The 21,025-nt window shown below is 45.6% G+C and overlaps 1 protein-coding gene across 1 annotated transcript in view; it reads right to left on the bottom strand.

The window, feature by feature from the left end:
- Nucleotides 1–21,025, bottom strand: part of LOC115474417 (reversion-inducing cysteine-rich protein with Kazal motifs-like) — a 109,932-nt gene that overhangs the window by 13,766 nt on the left and 75,141 nt on the right. The window contains exon 5 of the mRNA XM_030209907.1: nucleotides 6,790–6,875. Within this exon, the coding sequence (XP_030065767.1) occupies nucleotides 6,790–6,875 (86 nt within the window). The remainder of the gene's footprint in view (nucleotides 1–6,789; nucleotides 6,876–21,025) is intronic.

Below are 21,025 nucleotides of genomic sequence, written 5' to 3'. Positions count from 1 at the left end.
CAGGGTTATTCCCAACCTGTCCAGCTATGATAGAAACACATCAACAGTATAAACTGGTAACTTGTACGCTGCTTTCAACTACTATCCCAGTTTTTAGCCTAGAATCCCGAATCATTTGAGTCATTATGAGGTGTCAGTCCCAGGCAATTATTCTGTGAATTGCGTAGAGCGGGAGAAGATTCTGAAGAACCAAGAAATGCACTCAGACCAAGACAATGTGGCAGAAAGATACAGAAATATTTCCCATTATTTTGGATGCCATAGGTCTGAGCAAAAATAATTTTCAAAAGTACCTGGAAAAGTTGCCTCTACATGTTAAATCTTATGAACTCCAGAGAGGTGGTCTCTCTGGCCAGTGTAGCTAGACATTGGCAAGAATGGTTTTCATGCAGGAAAGGGGGTGGGCACCATCCCAGCATAGCTAGACATTGGCTGAAGTAGTTTTCAAACATGCGCGGGGGAAGGGCATTGCTGTTAAATGAAACGCAAGTTAACAAAATAAAAGAACCATGATAAGATTGCATTATAATCAGATATGCATTATAGCAGGGCACATTATAACAGGGTTCCACTTTATAAGCAGCACACAAACTTGCAAATTATACATGCTAAATGAACTTTAAAAATATGAATATAAAACCTAAACATAACAAACCTAAACAAAAGCTGCCCTGAACATATTAATGGTAGGGCACACTTTACTGGGGAAGTGGGGGGGGGGGAATGTTTCCACATTGCACTTTGTTTATATCAGGCAGTGTTTCAGTTAGTACGTGAGGTTTTTTTTTTGGGGGGGGGGGGCGGGTTCTTCTTTTTATGACACTGCTAAGAACTGCTACCACACACAAAGCTCATTCACATATGGCAGTTTTTTTAAAGATACTGTTAATATGTTCCTGCACTTTAAGTTTATTTTTTTACAGAAAGTGTTTGGCATGTACAGCATAGTTAAAACAATTCCCAATACGCTTTGGAATGTGTGAACTGACAATATTTTGCATAAGTTGCATATGTTCTATGCTTTCATTTAGTTCTGATATGTTTACTTATTTATTGAGATTTATTAACTGCCTTTATGAAGAGATTCACCCAAGGTGGTGTACAGCAGTTACAATTTAACATAAAACTTACAATTTTGTTAACAGCATAATAGTAAAAATGACCAAATATAAACAAATACAATAGATGAAGTAAACCTGAAAAAAGCAAATTGATATCTAATAAGACTACCATGGATAACAGCGAACATAACATGATCAAGTTTGAGCTATTATCTGGGATGAACCCGCAAAGGAATTCAACTGTAGCTGAATTTAATTTTCAAAAGGGCGACTATAACAAAATGAGGAAAATGGTTAAAAAGAAACTAGAAGGATCGGCTACAAAGGTTGGGACACTAAATCAAGTGTGGACATTATTCAAAAATACCATCTTGGAAGCCCAGTCCAGATGCTTTCCATGCATTTGCAAAGGTGGAAAGAAGAGAAAACGTCAGCCAGCATGCTTAAAATATGAAGTAAGAGTCCATTACAGCCTACTACTACTAATCACTTCTATAGCGCTACAAGGCATACGCAGCGCTGCACACCATACATGAAAGACACCTGCTCAAAGAGCTTACAATCTAAATAGGACAGACAAACAGACAGAACAACTAAGAAGTAAGGGAATTAAAGAGGTGGGGATAAAAGGGTACAGGGCAAGTGAGTAGTGGTTAGGAGTCTCTCACAGCTTTGAATACTTCTGGATGGAAGTGCTGCAAATGTCTTTTGAGATTGGAAGCTCTTGAAGGAGCATTATCATCACTGCCTGAGAATGTGCTTATCTTGGTATCATAGCATCTGTGTCATACACACACACAAAATATTTTCCATCTTGAATTATGGTGAAATGTTCAAATACAGCTGACTTCATGGGACACTTCTTTGACATTATGAATTTATATATTTTTTAAATTGACAAAATTCCAAATGTGTTTCCTTCCCTTCCTTTCAGTTACAAGCTGAAGCAGCTAATGACTGACTGAGGTAGACGATGGTCTTAAATACCAACCATCAACTAATCAGAGAGAATGTCACATGGGGTTGGTGAATTTCTATTAATGGCCCTGGATTGATATTAGGCTTTAACAGGACAAAAAGATATGCAAGTATAAAATGATAAATTTAACCATATATTATAAATGTTATTTTTATAAGATGGAGTCAGAATCAGTACACTTTTATCGACTCCAACTCCACAGCCTAATTTAAGAAATATTTAGAAGTTCTTCTAGTACCTAAAGATGCTACTCCTTCAGTTTCTAAAGCTTATTATATATCCTCAAGACCTGCACAACCTCCTATGCAGGGAAGAGATCAAGGACATGCAGCTCCACTGGTTTTGGAAGAATATCAAGACAGCTTGGACCTGACAGGCCTTTGAGAAGATCTGAAAATTAAAATTTTTGGTCAAGCAACCCTCAAACTGACTTCTGTATTTCCTCAAGATCATGACCATGTTTTGAGACTTTTTTTCCCCCCTGTAACAAACAAAAGCTGTTGAACAAAAAGAATGCATTTTTCTACACTTAACTAAACCCATATCAGATCAAAGTAAACTCCTATTGAATTTTCCTTGTAAATGTATGGTGATTATTTCTTATACAAAAATATATATTATTTGATCCTGATGGCTAGAGATTCCCAATCCTATTCAGGATGGTGAATGATGAGATGTGCTGGGCTTGTGTTTTGTTATAGGCTCCCTTCTTAAAGTTTTCCTGATTTTCTTTTTGCCTTTAAAGTTTTTTTCTCTTGCTCCTGGGGATATTTTCCTTTTGCCTATCCACACTTTTGAGGTCTATTTAGTACTATTTTTGGGGGGGGGGGGGGGGTGATTTTCCCAGAGAAAGTGATTTTTTTTTTTTTTTTTGCTAAAGGTGCTTGTTTATTTTCTGTTTAAAATGAAATAGGAAAAGAAGTTGGAGCTGTGTTTTCTAAGTGCCTATTTTTATATACATATATGCTAAGACAATTTTATAAACACCTGGGTACATTGGGTCGCTTCCAGCGGCTTCTTTGACCCCGGGGGTGTGGGAGAAGCTGCTCAATATATTTGCCCTGGAGGCGCAACTGGAAGTTCCCCCTTAAATATTTTCACCTGTGTCTGTGGGAGCAATTGGGAGAGGTGGATTATGCAAAGCTGGCAGAGCAGTGGAATAGGGAGCTGTCAGTTGGCCTTTGGGGTGAGACCCTGAAGACATACATCTTGAATATTCCTAGGATAACCGAGAATGTGACACTGAGGGAAACTCTTTACAAGTTTGTAACGAGAATGTATATTTCGCCACATAGGGCTATGAAGGCGACTATGCGAGAAGATGATATTTGTGCCAAATGTGGTCACTCCCCAGCAGACCTTGGCCATATGTTCTGGCTTTGCCCGTTGGTCTTCCAGTTCTGGAGGCGGGTGTGTGGCCATGTATCGGATCTCTGGGGAGTTACCTGGTCACCCAATGCTTTGCTATTATTTGATCAATTTAAACTCTCTGTACAGGGGGTAAATGGTTTAAAACCCTTTTTGAAGCGGGCAGTTCTAATGGGGGAAAAAGTAATTCTTCAGCACTGGGTAGGAATAGAGCCGCCCACTTTTCAGCAGTGGCGGTCCAGAATGATACATTTGTGTGCTTTGGAACGTAGAGGGGTGGGAGATCTTGCATCGAAGAAAGGGGATGTGTACTGTCAGAGGTGGTCACCATTTTGGGACTCTTTGACCCCAGTAGCATGCAGTAGAATATTAAATTCCTAAAGTGTCTATCATGGAGTTAAAAAGGGGGGGAGGGAGGGGGGCAGCGTTAAGTTGGCTTTATGCGAGTGGGGTTGGTATTCTGTGTGTTATTAGACAATTGGTTGGTTTATACGTTTCGGAGCATTCCATTGTGTTCATAGTGGAGTGGCAATTTAGAGAATTTGTACTAAGCACTTCATGAGGATTTGCGGGTGTTATGTACCTAAGTGCATGACGGAGGTGTTGGTTTTCGCGCCAGGGGCCATAAAAGTCCAGGCCACTGGTGCTATATTTTGTCATTACAAAAAACAGCAAAGCAAACGATCTGCAAAATCCAATATGGAAAAAGAAGCCAGCAGATCAATATAACATCAGAAAGATTTTATTGAAGATACCGCATGTAAACAAATTGCCCAATTTGTTTACATGCAGTATCTTCAGTAAAATCTTTCTGATGTTATATTGATCTGCTGGCTTCTTTTTCAATATTTTGTCGTTATGCAGGTTGACTTCTGTATCATGCATATTGCTGTGTGCCATGTATATATTTGAAAACCCTCAATAAACAGATTTAAATATATATAAACACCTGGGTATTAAAATGATTTACATGCCCAAGTCTCTAATAAAATTACCACTATATTACAAACTTCTAGAATAATATTTGCACCTATTTCAGTTCTCATAGGGGATCAAGTGAACAAGCTTGCAGAGGTATTTATTTATTAGGATTTATTTACCACCTTTTTGAAGGAATCCAGTCAAAGGGATGTACACTAAGAATAAATCAAACATGAGCAATAGACAATCACAGCAGCAAAAATATTCAAACAACAATACAAAGTATGGCGTATACTACTTACAATGTCAACACAATAAGTAATAGAAATTTTAATTGATAGTGAAGGGTATAAGCAAAGAGGAAACATATAGATAGGTAAGAGAGTAAGAGGAGTTAGACAATAAGGTGACTAATTTACAGAACATGAGGTCAGAGAGAAGGTTAAATATTATCCCAGCTAGGGTAGGAGTGGATAAACATGTCCTGCTGCAGTATGTGCAGCCCGTTGTCACTCCTTGTGTGTGTGGGTGCGACTAACAAGTTAGTTACGTCTTCTATTAAAGGCTTGTTTGAAGAGCCAAGCTTTCACCTGCTTCCTGAACTAGAGATAGTCTTGTTTTAAGCAGAGCCTTTCAGGGAGTGCATTCCAGAGTGTGGGGGCTACTCCGGAGAAGGCTCTCTTGCAGGTATCACATCGTGTAATGTCTTTTGGAGAGGGTGTGGTTAGTAATAGTCCTTGAAAGGACCTTAGGGGCTCATTTTCAAAGCACTTAGCCTCCCAAAGTTCCATAGAAACCTATGGAACTTAGCCTCCCAAAGTGCTTTGAAAATATGCCTCTTAGTGTCCTTGGAGGTGTGAAGAGGACCATTCTATTCTTCAGGTACTCGGGGCCATTTCCTTTAAGGGCCTTGAAGATCAGACAGAGTTTTAAATTTAGCCCTGTATTGTACTGGTAGCCAAGGAAGTTTTTGCAAAAATAGTGTGAAGTGGTCACGTCACTTGCAACCGTCTATGAGTCTTGCTGTAGCATTCTGAATCAACTGGAGCTGGTGCAGGCCCTTAGTAGTCAGACCGTTATATAGCGCATTGCAGTAATCCAGTCTTGATATTATCATGGCATGCACAACTGGGATAAGAATTACCTTCTCGATGTATGGAGAGAGGCAGCGTAGCTGTCGCAAATAGTAAAAGCAGCTTTTGAAGGCTGCTTGGATTTGGGGAATCAGAGTAAATGTTGAATATAACTGTATTAAAAGGTTCCTGACTTGTGATTTGAGGGGGGAATTCGTACTTCCCAAAAGAGATTTTGATGTCAAGTATGTATCCACTTGTGATAGGGGCCCAGAGAGGCTCAGTTTTACTTGGGTTCAGGCAAATTTTATTGTGTTTAGCCCATTCTTGCATAGATGTTATACAGGTAATCAGTTTATTCAAGGATGTAGGCAAGTCAGGATTAATGGGTATGAGTAGCTGCACATCATCCACGTAGATGTAGAACTGAATGTCCATTGACCGAACCAGCTCAGCTAGTGGTTTGAGGTAGATATTGAACAGAATAGGTGACGGTATCGATTCTTGTGGTACCCTGCAGGTCAGTGCCCATGGTGGCGATGAGTTGCTGCCAAATATTATGGATTGTTGCCTGTATGATAGAATGTTGCCTTTTGGATATGATTAGAGTTGGTTATAGTTTTCTGAGGAAATCTCAACTCATACCAAAAGGATGCATACTACTCTGATGGCTAGAGGAGACTCCACTACAACAATATCTAAAACTCAAAAGCACACACTATTAAGCATGGAAAAACAGACAGCGATTGAGCAAAGTTGAAAACGAACAATTTTAGGCAGTGGTTCCCAAACCTGGTCCTGGAGGCACCCCAGCCAGTCAGGTTTTCAGAATATCCACAATGAATATTCATGAGAGGTTTGCATGCAGTGGAAGCAGTACATGCAGCTCTCTCTCATGAATATTCATTGTGGATATCCTGAAAACCTGACTGGTTGGGGGGCCTCCAGGACCAGGTTTGGGAACCACTGATTTAAGGCTTTAGCTAATGTTATATATTAGATAACAGACTGCCATGAACTTCAACAATCATTGGGAAGGATGATACAGGGAAATGAATAACCCTTTAGTGTCCAATGTTCACGTAATAAGCCATATGGGAACAGATTGATGGGAACATTGGACACTAAAGGGTTTTAAGAGTCATTGTCATTTTGTAAGGATTTATCGACATAATCGAATTTTTGTTCATGACTAGACATGACTTGAATAAGAAAATTCAAATTTTAAATAAGGGGAAAAAAATCCAAGGTCATTGCAAATGACCTTTCATATTACTATATCCCATCCTAGTTCCAACTGACCAAGAATCCAAAAGGAGAAGGAAGAAACTCTCAGGCAGAAAAGAAAAAAATGAAGATGTCCTCGAAGTAGAAAAAAGGGTCTTACCTGCTTACAAGCACGACGGCAATCTACAACAATGCTTAGTTCACAGCAACCTAAGCCAACCCAACCATCTGACTTTTTGGATACACCTTTAAAAGAAAAAATATTCTAATGAGATAGAGAAATCTAAAGCCTCCATTAATATATTCAATGCTTGAAGAATACTGAACTGTCTTATAATGCCCAAACAAGCACCATACTAGTGATGTCCATTAAAGTAAAATAATCTGAATGCTAGTATAATCTCATCATTTACATCAGCTCAAACTGCTCCACTAGACCAATTAACTTCTGATTTAAATAATCATCAGTAGATCAAAATTACCAAAATTAAGAGGATAACTTTGTATAGGTCTAGGTAGAAAAACAGATGTCTAGTCTGTGTGTTCCAAAACATCAAAGAGCTCAACCATTATGGAAAGTTGGAACATCTACATTCATATATTAAGTGCTGATTTTGCTACTTATATGCTTGATTGTATAAACAGAAGCCTACATGAAGTTGAAAGAGATGCATACTTTATGTAAGCAAATCACCTAATAGCAAAAAAGTCTATATATCAAGGTTTCAATGAACGAACAATGAACCAGTCCTTCACCTGATATTACCAATCAAATCTGTTGTGGCTTCCTCAGAAGAACCTCAGCAGTGCTAATCAAGGTATACAATCTTTGACCTTTAAGATTTATACACTCACTTCATCATCTAATATAATAAAACGCACCGTGAACGTTCTAATGAGGACAACGTTCTGTGAAGCCCTGAAGCCATCTGACGTCACTGAAGCTGTAGGGTTCGTGGATTCGTGGTGTGAAGCCTTCAAGCCAGCCAGCCGTCTCTGCCCCGCCCTCGCGAAAAAAACAAACAAATCGGGAAGCGAAACGTCAGGGAAGGAGGCGGCGCTCCCGACGTCTAGCCTTCCCTTCGCTGTGTTCCGCCTTCAAAACAAGGCGGAACACAGCGAAGGGAAAGCTAGACGTCGGGAGCGCCGCCTCCTTCCCTGACGCTTCGCTGCACGAACCGCCACGGAGGTAAATTTAAAAAGAATAAAAAAAAAAAAAAAAGGGATGCATGGATGCGAAGGGGTGGGGGGGCATGGATGCGAGGCATGGATGCGAAGGGGGGGGGGGAGAAGAGGGCGGGCCAGGCTGGGACATGGGAGAGAGAGTAGCATGGATGCGAGGGGGGGGTCATGGAAGGGCGAGAGGGGACTTGCTGGAAAAGGATGAATGGAGGCGGCAGGGGACAGAGGAGCATGGATGGGTATGGATTAGGAGGACAGGGCACAGGGAGAGAGGGGAATTACTGGAAATGGATGAATGGAGGGGGCAGGGGACAGAGGAGCATGGATGGGCATGGATTGGGAGGGCAGGACTCAGGGAGAGAGGGAAATTGCTGGATAGGGAAAAATGGAGGGGCCAGGTGACAGATGAGCATGGATGGGCATGGATTGGAAGGGCAGGACTCAGGGAGAGGGGAATTGCTGGATAGGGATGAATGGAGGGGACAGATGGGCATGGATGGATATGGATTGCAGAGCAGGCCTCAGGCAGAGAGGGGAAATGCTGGATAGGGAAAAATGGAGGGGCCAGGTGACAGAGGAGCATGGATGGCCATGGATTGGAAGGGCAGGACTCAGGGAGAGGGGAATTGCTGGATAGGGATGAATGGAGGGGACAGATGGGCATGGATGGATATGGATTGCAGAGCAGGCCTCAGGCAGAGAGGGGAAATGCTGGATAGGGAAAAATGGAGGGGCCAGGTGATAGAGGAGCATGGATGGGCATGGATTGGAAGGGCAGGACTCAGGGAGAGGGGAATTGCTGCATAGGGATGAATGGAGGGGACAGATGGGCATGGATGGATATGGATTGCAGAGCAGGCCTCAGGCAGAGAGGGGAAATGCTGGATAGGGAAAAATGGAGGGGCCAGGTGACAGAGGAGCATGGATGGGCATGGATTGGAAGGGCAGGACTCAGGGAGAGGGGAATTGCTGCATAGGGATGAATGGAGGGGGACAGATGGGCATGGATGGATATGGATTGCAGGGCAGGCCTCAGGCAGAGAGGGGAAATGCTGGATAGGGATGAATGGAGGGGGCAGGTGACAGACAAACATGGATGGCCATGGATTGGGAGGGCAGGGCTCAGGGACAGAGGGGAATTGCTGGAAAAGGATGAATGGAGGGGCAGGGGACAGATGGCCATGGATTGGGAGGGCACGGCTCACTCTCTCTCATATACAATGTCTTTCTGACTCTCACTCTCACACACTCTGTCTCACACTGTATCACATTCACTCTCTATGTGCCACACAGTCACTCACACACTCGCTTGGTGTCATACACTCACTCTCACAGAGAATCTGTGTCTCACACACACTCTCTCTCTTGCCCACACACACACACTCTCTCTCACACTGTGTCTCACATACACACTTGCACACACTCTCATTCTCACACTCACAAACACACTCACACCCAGACTCACTCTCTCTCTCACACACTCACACTTTCACTCTGACTCTCAAACAGTCACTCTCACATACACTCTCCCAAACATACACACTCCAAGGAAAACCTTGCTAGCGCCCATTTCATTTGTGTCAGAAACGGGCCTTTTTTACTAGTTTCTTATAAAGTCGTCACAACAGATTTGGTTAATAATATCTGGTAAACAGCTAGCTCATTGTTCATACTTTAAATAAGCAATATTGCTGCTTCTATTCCTTTAAAAACTAGACTACAAGATTCAGCCCCAATGGCGCACAAATGCTGGACAAATTTACATCTGCCTTGAAGGTGTAAATCTGCATACAGTAATGTGAAAAACTATTTACCACACTTTTGATTTTCTCCATTGCATATATGTCACACTGGTTTCTGATCTTTAAACAAAGGAAACTTGAGTAAACAACACGTTTTTTTTTAAATATTTGCTTAAATAACAAATCTCTCATGTGGAAAAGTAGCTACCCCCTAAATTTAACACCAATTTAGCAGCCAAATAATTGCAACCAAATACTTCCTATAATTTAAGTCTTTCACATCGCTGTTGAGGAAATCTTTGCCTATTCTTTTTTGCTGACATGCTTTAATTAACACACATTCATAGTTTTTTTTATACATAAACTGCTTTTTTCAGGTCCTACCATAGCATCTCTATTGTGTTCAAGTCAAGACTTTGACTAGACCAATCCAAAACTAATTTTGTTTCTCCTCAGCCATTCAGATGTACAGGGTGAAACACAAAAATGGTAACCCCCTAAAGTTTGTTGTTGTTCTCTCAGCAACCACTTGGAATTTAAATGTGAAATTTTACAGCTTTATTTGTTGTTACTATGTTTATGTGCTACGTAGAATGATATCTTTAAAAATGGCAGTTACAGACTTTTTAGCGTGACCACCCAGCAATTTTCATGTGTTCAAAAATGTTTGCACTGTAAACCATTATTTGAAAAAGAAAAAAAAAGTGGGGTACCAGCTTACTGATAATGACATCACAGTGATAGAGATTTTTGTCTGGGGAGCTCCACCCACAGCCAAAAACAATCATTGAACTCAAGGAAGCACTGCAAATGATATAGGAGAACCTGCTACAGAAACCAATCGACAAGACTTAACTTCCCAAAGCAACTGAAGGCCTGTGTTAAATCTGGGCGTAGACACTTTGAGCATTCACAGTGACTGTGAAATTCTGACACATTGTTAATTGTATCGTTTGAATGCTGTTATTTTACTGTGTTTTAGCTTGAACACTTTTTGCGCACAAAAATTGCAAGGGAGTAGCGTTAAAATGTCAGTAACATCAACATAGCTTAAGATAATTAAGAGGGGTATTTTCAATATGACATCTAAATCCAATTTTGGATGTTTTGCTGAAAACATCCAAAAATCAAGTGGTGAACATAGCAATTTTCGAACCAGAAAAACATCTTTTTGTTCTGAAAATGGCCATGTTTTTGTGCATCTATCTTTTTGGACCATTTTCAAAAATATATATATATATCAAAGAGAAAAACGCAGAAAAACAAGCCACTGGGATGTATGGGGGTACAGCATTCTTAGTAAACTGGCCACACAGACATCCCCAGCAGACCAAAGGGGCACCCTAGGAGGCATTGCAGTGAGCTTCACATAAAAGGTCCCAGGTACACATCTCACCATTACCCCCTTATATTGCATGGGGAACCCTCCAAATCCCACCAAAAAACTACTTTACCTAACTGTACACCACTACAATAGCCCTTATGGCTGCAGGTTTCATCTATATGTAGGTACATTAGATTTTTGGTGGGTTTTATACAGCTCACATTTTCTACCACAAGTGTAAGAGCAGGATATGGGCCTGGGTTCCCTTCTCCACAGTCCACTGCACTGACCACTAGGCTGCTCCAGGGACCTGCTTGATGCTCTAATAGGCCTGGCCATACCATCTGAAGCTGTCAGAGGATGGTATGTACTGTTTCCTTCACATCTTTGGGGGGTAGGAGGGGTTCAGTGACCACTGGGGAGTAAGTGGGGGAGGGGTCATGCCTTAAATCCCTTCAGTGGTCATTTGGGGCATCTTTTTGTAACTTAGTTGTGATTGCAACAGGTCTAGACCAAAACATCTTCTATCCCTGGATATTTTTGCTTTGTTCCATTATGGCAGAAAAAGGTCCATGTTTTGGGAATGCCCAAATCCCGCCCCAACACACCCCCAAACATGCCCCCTTGTGATTTGGTCGCACTGCATAGAAAAACATCTTTAAAATAAGTTTAAAAAATAGCAGACATTTTGGCAAAAAAAGACCATCTGCCGCTTTTTGGATGTTTTTCTGTTTCAAAAATGAGCCCCTAGATGTTTAATAGCAATACATAAGTTTTATGAATAATTAAGTAAAATCACTCACTGAAATTGAAAATGGTTGCTGAGAAAACAGTAAAAAACTCTAGGGGGTTACCTTTTGTTTTGCCTAACCCTGTAGACTTGCTTTTGTGTTTAAGATAATTTTTGTGCTGCATAACCCAATTACACTTCAGCTATAGCTCACTGACAGATGGCCAGACATTCACTTCAAGAATTTTCTGGTATAAAACAAGTCCTGAGGCAGCAACTCATGCCCACACTACCACCACATTTGACTGTTTTTATGATGTTCTTACTCTGGAATGCTTTACACCAGACATAATGAGAATCATCCAAGTGTGTGTTTGCAAATCTGAGATGAGTACCCATGTTACTCTTAGATAACAGTGGCTTCCACCTTGCTTCTTTCTCATAAATCCTATTTTTTACCCAGCCTTTTTCTTATTGTGGAGTCATGAACACTGACCTTATGCTATGATTCTGTTAGAATTCTGCTAGACAGACAGGGGAATGCTTGGAATCACTCCTGATTGGTCCGTCAGGGGCGGAGCTGATGTCAGTCTGATCTACTTAAGTTACTTTTCCCTACCATCCCTGCTTTGACGTTTTCCCTATCTTGCTGAAGCCTTACCTGCGTTCTGTCTGAGCTGTTAGCTCTGTGCTCTCGTGGAGTTTGTTACTCCTTTTCTTGCTTGTAGTTTTCTGTTGCTCTGTCTCTGTCTGCCTGCTGCTCTTAGTGTGTGTCTAATTACCTGTCTCTACTCTGCACCTGGGATTCCTTGTCTGTTTGGTCATGGTGCTGTATGGTGAGTTCCTACCTCGTCCCGTTCCTGTTTGTTTAGCTTCCCTTTTCTTTGGAGTTCCCATTGTGCTGTGGTTGTATTCTGCTCTGCTCTTGTAGCAGCCCTGGGACCCTTTGTTTCTCTCCGTGGTGTTTGTTGTTTGTTCTTCCTTGGGTTTACGATTAACCCTTGTCTGCAGTGTTCCTGCCTCCGGCAGCTGTATGTTCAGAGCCTAGTTAACCCTTTGACTGCAGTATATTGCCTGCCTCTGGCAGCTGAGTGTTTGGAGAAGTCTTTCCCTTGTGACTTTTTATTCTTTTGCTGTACTACCTCCTGTATTACAGAGCACTATCCTTTTCTGTGCTGGGTGTGTGTGTTAGGCTCCGCACTCTGTTTTGCGGACTTTTCCCTTCCCTGTCTGCTGAGGGTCTCTGCCTACAGTATCTTATATTACAGTCCCTCATCTTGTTTGTGTGTGGTGGGCTATGGCTTGACATGTTTCTGTGCATGCTTCCCTTTCTCCTTGATTACCAGCACAGACGGTGTTGCTGGTGCTCCGGTCCCCATGGGGGATCCCTCGTTTAGTCTCTTTCTCCCCTTCCTAAGTATGAGTCGGTTCCCGATAAGCCGTGAGGCCCACCTGATTGCCCTATATTCCCTTTTCTGGAGGTGCAAGTTGGTTGCTGTGTGTGTGTGCAGGGCTCGGTAGCTGGGGTGGTGTATAGTACCTGTTCGGTCCATCCTAGGCCTTGGCCTAAAGGCTATACTAGGCCTCACGACCAGTCTGACACCTTACCTATGGCTAGATAGGCCTGCAGTTCTTTTGTTGTTCTTCTGGAATGGTTTAGGACTTTCCTGGATGAGTTGTCACTACACCCTTGGAGTAATTTGGGCAGGCCAATTCTGGGAATAAGCACCACCGTTCCATATGGAGATAATGGCTCTCTCTGTGGTTCAGTGGAGTCCCAGAGCTTTGGAAATAACATTGTAACCCTTTCCAGACTGATATATCTTTTCTATTCTAAATTTTCCTTTGATCATGGCATAGCATTCTTCTTGAAACTTTGTGGTGACTACTTCACTCTCATAAGTTTCAATATATAGTGAGGTTTAGATTCAACAGGGCTAGCTGCAATCAAGCCCGGCTCTGTTCAATCAGCTGAACCTAATTAATTAAAATTTGGTCAACTGGTTGATAACTAAGAGGGCAGTTACCTTTTTCACATGGGTGATACGGATGTTGGATAACATTGTTCCTTAAATAAAGTAATCAATTAAAATGTTTACTCAGTTTCCCTTTATATAATATATTTTGTATAAAGATTAGAAAACCCGATTGACTTTTGTGCTTTATAGAGAAAGCGAATGGTACATACCTGTAGCAGGTGTTCTCCGAGGACAGCAGGCTGATTGTTCTCACGACTGGGTTGACGTCCACGGCAGCCCCCACCAACCGGAACAAAACTTTGCGGGCGGTCCCGCACACAGGGCACGCCCACCGCGCATGCCCGGCCGTCTTCCCGCCCGTGCACGACTGTTCCCGCTCAGTTGAATGACAAGCAAAAATGAGTAAAACGCAACTCCAAAGGGGAGGAGGGAGGGTAGGTGAGAACAATCAGCCTGCTGTCCTCGGAGAACACCTGCTACAGGTATGTATCATTCGCTTTCTCCGAGGACAAGCAGGCAGCTTGTTCTCACGACTGGGGTATCCCTAGCTCTCAGGCTCACTCAAAACAAGAACCCAGGTCAATGGAACCTCGCAACGGCGAGGATACAACATAAAATTGACCTACGAAGAACAACTAACTGAGAGTGCAGCCTGACCAGAATAAATTCGGGTCCTGGAGGGTGGAGTTGGATTTACACCCCAAACAGATTCTGCAGCACCGACTGCCCGAACCGACTGTCGCGTCGGGTATCCTGCTGGAGGCAGTAATGCGATGTGAATGTGTGGACAGATGAACACGTCGCAGCCTTGCAGATCTCTTCAATAGTGGCTGACTTCAAGTGGGCCACCGACGCTGCCATGGCTCTGACACTATGAGCCGTGACATGACCCTCAAGAGTCAGCCCAGCCTGGGCGTAAGTGAAGGAAATGCAATCTGCTAGCCAATTGGAGATGGTGCGTTTCCCGACAGCGACCCCTTTCCTATTGGGGTCGAAAGAAACAAACAATAGGGCGGACTGTCTGTGGGGCTGTGTCCGCTCCAAATAGAAGGCCAACGCTCGCTTGCAGTCCAATGTGTGCAACTGACGTTCAGCAGGGCGGGTATGCGGTCTGGGAAAGAATGTTGGCAAGACAATTGACTGGTTAAGATGGAACTCCGACACCACCTTCGGCAGGAACGTAGGGTGAGTGCGGAGCACTACTCTGTTATGATGAAATTTAGTATACGGAGCATGAGCTACCAGGGCCTGAAGCTCACTGACCCTACGAGCTGAAGTAACTGCCACCAAGAAAATGACCTTCCAGGTCAAGTACTTCAGATGGCATGAATTCAGTGGCTCAAAAGGAGGTTTCATCAGCTGGGTGAGGACGACGTTGAGATTCCATGACACTGCAGGAGGCTTGACAGGGGGCTTTGACAAAAGCAAGCCTCTCATGAATCGAACGACCAAAGGCTCTCCAGAGATGGCTTTACCCTCTACACGAAGATGGTAAGCACTAATTGCACTAAGGTGATTCCTTACTGAGTTGGTCTTGAGGCCAGACTCTGATAAGTGCAGAAGGTATTCAAGCAGGTTCTGTGCAGGGCAAGAACGAGGTTCTAGGGCCTTGCTCTCACACCAAACGACAAACCTCCTCCACTTGAAAAAGTAACTCTTTAGTGGAATCCTTCCTAGAGGCAAGCAAGACACGGGAGACACCCTCAGACAAACCCAACGAAGCGAAGTCTATGCCCTCAACATCCAGGCCGTGAGAGGCAGAGACTGAAGGTTGGGGTGCAGAAGTGCTCCGTCGTTCTGCGAAATGAGAGTCAGAAAACACTCCAATCTCCACGGTTCTTCGGAGGACAACTCCAGAAGAAGAGGGAACCAGATCTGGCGGGGCCAAAAAGGCGCTATCAGAATCATGGTGCCGTAGTCTTGCTTGAGCTTCAGTAAGGTCTTCCCCACCAAAGGTATGGGAGGATAAGCATACAGGAGGCCGGTCCCCCATTGAAGGAGAAAGGCATCCGACGCTAGTCTGCCGAGTGCCTGTAGTCTGGAACAGAACAGAGGCAGCTTGTGGTTGGTCTGAGAGGCGAAAAGGTCCACCGAGGGGGTGCCCCACTCTCGGAAGATCTTGCGTACCACTCTGGAATGGAGCGACCACTCGTGCGGTTGCATGACTCTGCTCAGTCTGTCGGCCAGACTGTTGTTTACACCTGCCAGGTATGTGGCTTGGAGAAGCATGCCGAACTGGCAAGCCCAACGCCACATCCCGACGGCTTCCTGACACAGGGGGCGAGATCCGGTGCCCCCCTGCTTGTTGATGTAATACATTGCAACCTGATTGTCTGTCCGAATTTGGATAATTTGACAGGACAGCCGATCTCTGAAGGCCTTCAGTGCGTTCCAGACCGCTCGGAGCTCCAGGAGGTTGATCTGAAGATCTTGTTCCTGGAGGGACCACAGTCCCTGGGTGTGAAGCCCATCGACATGAGCTCCCCACCCCAGGCGAGATGCATCCGTCGTTAGCACTTTCATGGGCTGTGGAATTTGGAATGGGCGTCCCAGGGTCAAATTGGTCCGAATGGTCCACCAGTGCAGTGAAGTGCGGCAACTGGTGGAGAGGTGGATGACATCTTCTAGATTCCCGGTGGCTTGGTACCACTGGGAAGCTAGGGTCCATTGAGCAGATCTCATGTGAAGACGAGCCATGGGAGTCACATGAACTGTAGAGGCCATATGACCTAGGAGTCTCAACATCTGCCGAGCTGTGACCTGCTGAGACGCTCTGGTCTGGGAAGCAAGGGACAGGAGGTTGTTGGCCCTCGCTTCGGGAAGAAAGACCTGAGCCGTCTGAGTATTCAGCAGAGCTCCTATGAATTCCAGAGATTGGACTGGCTGGAGATGGGACTTTGGGTAATTTATCACAAACCCCAGCAGCTCCAGGAGGTGAATAGTGCACTGCATGGACCGGAGAGCTCCTGCCTCCGAGGTGTTCTTGACCAGCCAATCGTCGAGATATGGGAACACGTGCACTCCCAGCTTGCGTAGATACGCCGCGACCACCATGAGGCACTTCGTGAACACCCGTGGGGCAGAGGCGAGCCCAAAGGGCAGCACACAATACTGAAAGTGCCGTGTGCCCAGGCGGAATCTGAGATACTGTCTGTGAGCTGGCAGTATCGGGATGTGAGTGTATGCGTCCTTTAAATCCAGGGAACATAGCCAATCGTTTTTCTGAATCATTGGCAGAAGGGTGCCCAAGGAAAGCATCCTGAACTTCTCTTTGATCAGGTATTTGTTCAGGCCTCTCAGGTCTAGGATGGGACGCATTCCCCCTGTTTTCTTTTCCACAAGGAAGTACCTGGAATAGAATCCCTGCCCTTCCTGCCCGGGTGGCACGGGCTCGACCGCATTGGCGCTGAGAAGGACGGAGAGTTCCTCTGCAAGTACCTGCTTGTGATGGGAGCTGAAGGATTGGGCTCCCGGAGGACAATTTGGTGGAGGGGAGGCCAAATTTAGGGCGTATCCGCACCGCACTATTTGAAGAACCCACTGGTCGGAGGTTATAAGAGGCCACCTTTGGTGAAAAAATGTTAACCTCCCCCCGACTGGCAGATCGTCCGGTACGGACACTTTGATGGCGGCTATGTTCCCATGGATCCAGTCAAAAGCCCGTCCCCGGCTTTTGCTGTGGAGGCGCAGGGGGCTGCTTAGGCGCACACTGTTGACGGGAACGAGCGCGCTGGGGCTGTCCCTGTGCCTGATGAGGCCTTCGGGCTGGCTGGGTGTACCTACGCTTGTTGTAGGCGTAGGGCGCAGCCTGCCTGGCCCGGGAAAAACGTCCACCTGCTGAGGTGGATGCTGAAGGCGCCCGGTGGGAGAGTTTGTCGAGGGCGGTTTCCCGCTGATGTAGTTGGTCCACCAACTGCTCGACTTTCTCACCAAAAATATTATCCCCCCGTCAAGGGTCATCAGCCAGCCTCTGCTGGGTGCGGTTGTCCAGGTCAGAGGCACGCAGCCATGAGAGCCTGCGCATCACTATACCTTGGGCCGCAGCACAAGATGCCACATCACAGGTGTCATATATACCCCTGGACAGGAACTTTCTGCACGCCTTCAGCTGCCTGACCGCCTCCTGAAAAGGCCTGGACTGCTCCGGCGGGAGCTTGTCAACCAGGTCCGCCAGTTGCTTCACATTATTCCGCATGTGTATGCTCGTGTAGAGCTGGTAGGACTGGATGCGGGTCACGAGCATTGAAGATTGGTAGGCCTTCCTCCCAAACGAGTCCAGAGTGCGAGACTCCCGCCCCGGGGGCGCCGAGGCGGTATCCCTCGAACTCCGTGCCCTCTTGAGAGCAGAGTCCACGACCGCCGAGTCATGAGGCAATTGAGGCCGCATTAACTCTGGGTCCGAGTGGATCCTGTATTGGGACTCCGCTTTCTTGGGGATGGTGGGATTAGATAATGGTCTCAACCAGTTCCGAAGCAGTGTTTCTTTGAGGATATTGTGCAACGGCACCGTGGAGGACTCTCTAGGTGGTGATGGATAGTCGAGGACCTCGAGCATCTCAGCCCTCGGCTCATCCACAGAGACCACGGGGAAGGGAATGCAAATAGACATATCCCTGATGAAGGAGGCAAAGGAGAGGCTCTCAGGTGGCGACAGCTTTCTCTCTGGTGAAGGAGTGGGGTCGGAGGGAAGGCCCACAGACTCCGCTGAGGAGAAATATCTGGGGTCCTCCTCCTCCTCTCCCCACGAGGCCTCTTCCTCGGTGTCGGACATGAGCTCCTGTAGCTCAGTCCTCAACCGGGCCCGGCTCGACTTCGAGGCACCGAGGCCTCGGTGGCGTCGTCGAGCGGTGGACTCCCGCGCCGGCGGGGATGAAGCTCCCTCCATCGACGGGGACTCCACCTGTATGGCGGTTGAGACCGGCGCCGCAAGCAGCGTCGGCGTCGAAGGCCTCGGCACCGGGCTAGAGCACGCAGGCGCCTCCATCAACGGTGCCGAGGGGCACAGTCTGGCGCATCAGCCCTTCCAGGATCCCAGGAAGGATGGCTCGGAGGCACTCGTCCAGGCCCGCTGTCGGGAAAGGCGAGGGGGCCAGTAGAGGTGTCGGTGCCGGAAGCTGTTCGGGTCCAGGAGACAGCACCGAAGTGCTGGCACCCTGGCGTGACAATACCTCTACTACAGAGGGGGACTGCTCCTCCCGGCGCTGCCGCTTCCTCGGCGTCGAATCATCTCTGGCGCCGGGAGCTATATGCACCGTGGGCGACCGATGACGGTGCTTTTTTGTCTTTTTCCGGTGCCCGTCATCGGCGCTCGGTGGTATTGAAGAGGACGAAGTAGATCCCCCTCGGCCTCGAGGGATCGGGTCCGACAGGGTTTGGTCCCAAGAGCCCTGGGTAGAGGGAGTGACTGGGGCCGATTGCCCACGCGGCTGCTCACCCCTGCTGTCTCCGGAAGACCGGCAGGCCGACGGAACCTGTGCTCCTGGGGTCGGTGCCTTCGGTGCCGATTTCGTGGACATCGGTACCGAAGATCCAGCCGTCAACACCGATGCCATCGAAGTCGACGTTGAGGGGCCGGCACAAGTTCCAAAAAGACGGTCCCATAGAACTTGCCTCGCCACCTGTGTCCGTTTCCGTAAACCGAGACACAAGGTGCACGTCTTGGTATCGTGCTCCAGCCCGAGGCACTGGAGGCACCAAGCGTGAGTGTCGGTCTGCGAGATATGCCGGCCGTACCGACCACACTTCTTAAATCCACTCGGGACCTTCGAGGACATCGACGGAAAAATCGCGTCAGCGAAGTCAAAGTCGTCGATGGTGGCGGTAAAATTCACACCTCGAAAAATAACTCGACCGCGCGGCCACAAGGCCGCAACGAGACGCCCCCTCTAAAAAGACGAGGGAAAACAAAGTTCTCTTTTTTTTTTTTTTAACCAAAATAAAACAGAGACGCGAATAAAACAGAACGAAGAAAAATCTCGCGACGAACACGCGATCCGGTTTCCGGGGCTGACAGAGAGAGAGACGAACGCGGCTCTCTCCAGTGCGGAAAAGAAAAGACTGAGCGGGAACGGTCACGCACGGGTGGAAGACGGCCGCGCATGCGCGGTGGGCGTGCCCTGCGTGCGGGACCGCCCGCAAAGTTTTGTTACGGTTGGTGGGGGCTGCCGTGGACGTCAACCCAGTCGTGAGAACAAGCAGCCTGCTTGTCCTCGGAGAACAGCATTATGTGTTCCTTCATACAGCTTATATATCTCTAGAGAGGGTCTCTTTGATGAGAATAGCTCAATTTGCTACTTGTATAAAATGTGGAACCCCTGAAGCCAATCTTAGTCATACGTTCTGGTCTTATACCCTGCTTAACACCTTGCAGTTCAAAGCAGGTAACAGTAACATCAAGAGCCAGAACAAACAAACTTCTGGGAGGACAGTTTAAAAAAACAGCGAGTGACAATTAAAATTATGGTTAAAAATCTTTTTGTAGTACAAATTTCTGAAACAGCAGAGTTAATATTTTTCCTAGGCAACACATAAGAATGAGATAACCAAAATGTCCTGGCAAACTCTCCAGTGACTGGCAGCTTGAAATTCCAGTGTCATCTCAAACATTTTTAAGTCTTTTCCTTCCTCTTGGTGAAGGAAAGAAGCACACAACTGGATAATTTAGCTTTCTGACTCTTAAGAAGACACCAAATGGGAGATGGGAGTATAAATACTTTGAACTATGAACTTTATCTTACCACAACATCACTTTGTATTTGTTTACACCGGAGTCTGTAACGCCTCTCCGGTACTATGTAAGCCACATTGAGCCTACAAATAGGTGGGAAAATGTGGGCTATAAATGTAACAAACAAATAAATAAAATTATATTTTTAAAAACAGGCCAATTTAAAAAGAACTCTAGCCTCAATGGGCAACCAATGAAGTTTAACATAAAATAAAGAAATTCTGTTGTATTTAATTAAACCAAAAATCAGGTGTACTTCTGCATTCTGTACTGTCTGACTGTGGTCATTTCAGTTGACTCTCAGTACAGCCCAATTAACCAAGACTGCAGTAATCCAACTGCAAGAGTTAAGAGTGCCTGTACCAGAGTCTGGGTTGATCTTTCTCAAAGCAGTTTGGATGCAGTGAAATTTCCTCATCAGAAAACATTATCTCTGTACTAGGAAGGAGATTTGGGCTTCTATAGCAGCTGAACTCTCAGCTAAGCCACCCAAGACCTTTATCAGTGTAGACAGTTTGTAATCTACTTTAATACAAATAGAACAGGGAATACATTCTAATTTATTGTCTAAATCACAGAAATTTGGTCTTATCAGTACTCATGGCCAGATGCACTAAACTTAATGAGCCCTTAAAGAGCCATTAACAAGCAAGTAGTAAACCCTGGCATGCACTAAAGACTTTTTTCCAAGGATGGTAGCAGCTAACAAAAA

This window comes from Microcaecilia unicolor, chromosome 1 (genome assembly GCF_901765095.1).
Source record: "Microcaecilia unicolor chromosome 1, aMicUni1.1, whole genome shotgun sequence".
NCBI classification, from domain to species: domain Eukaryota; kingdom Metazoa; phylum Chordata; class Amphibia; order Gymnophiona; family Siphonopidae; genus Microcaecilia; species Microcaecilia unicolor.
This window is presented reverse-complemented; position numbering and strand designations above follow the sequence as displayed.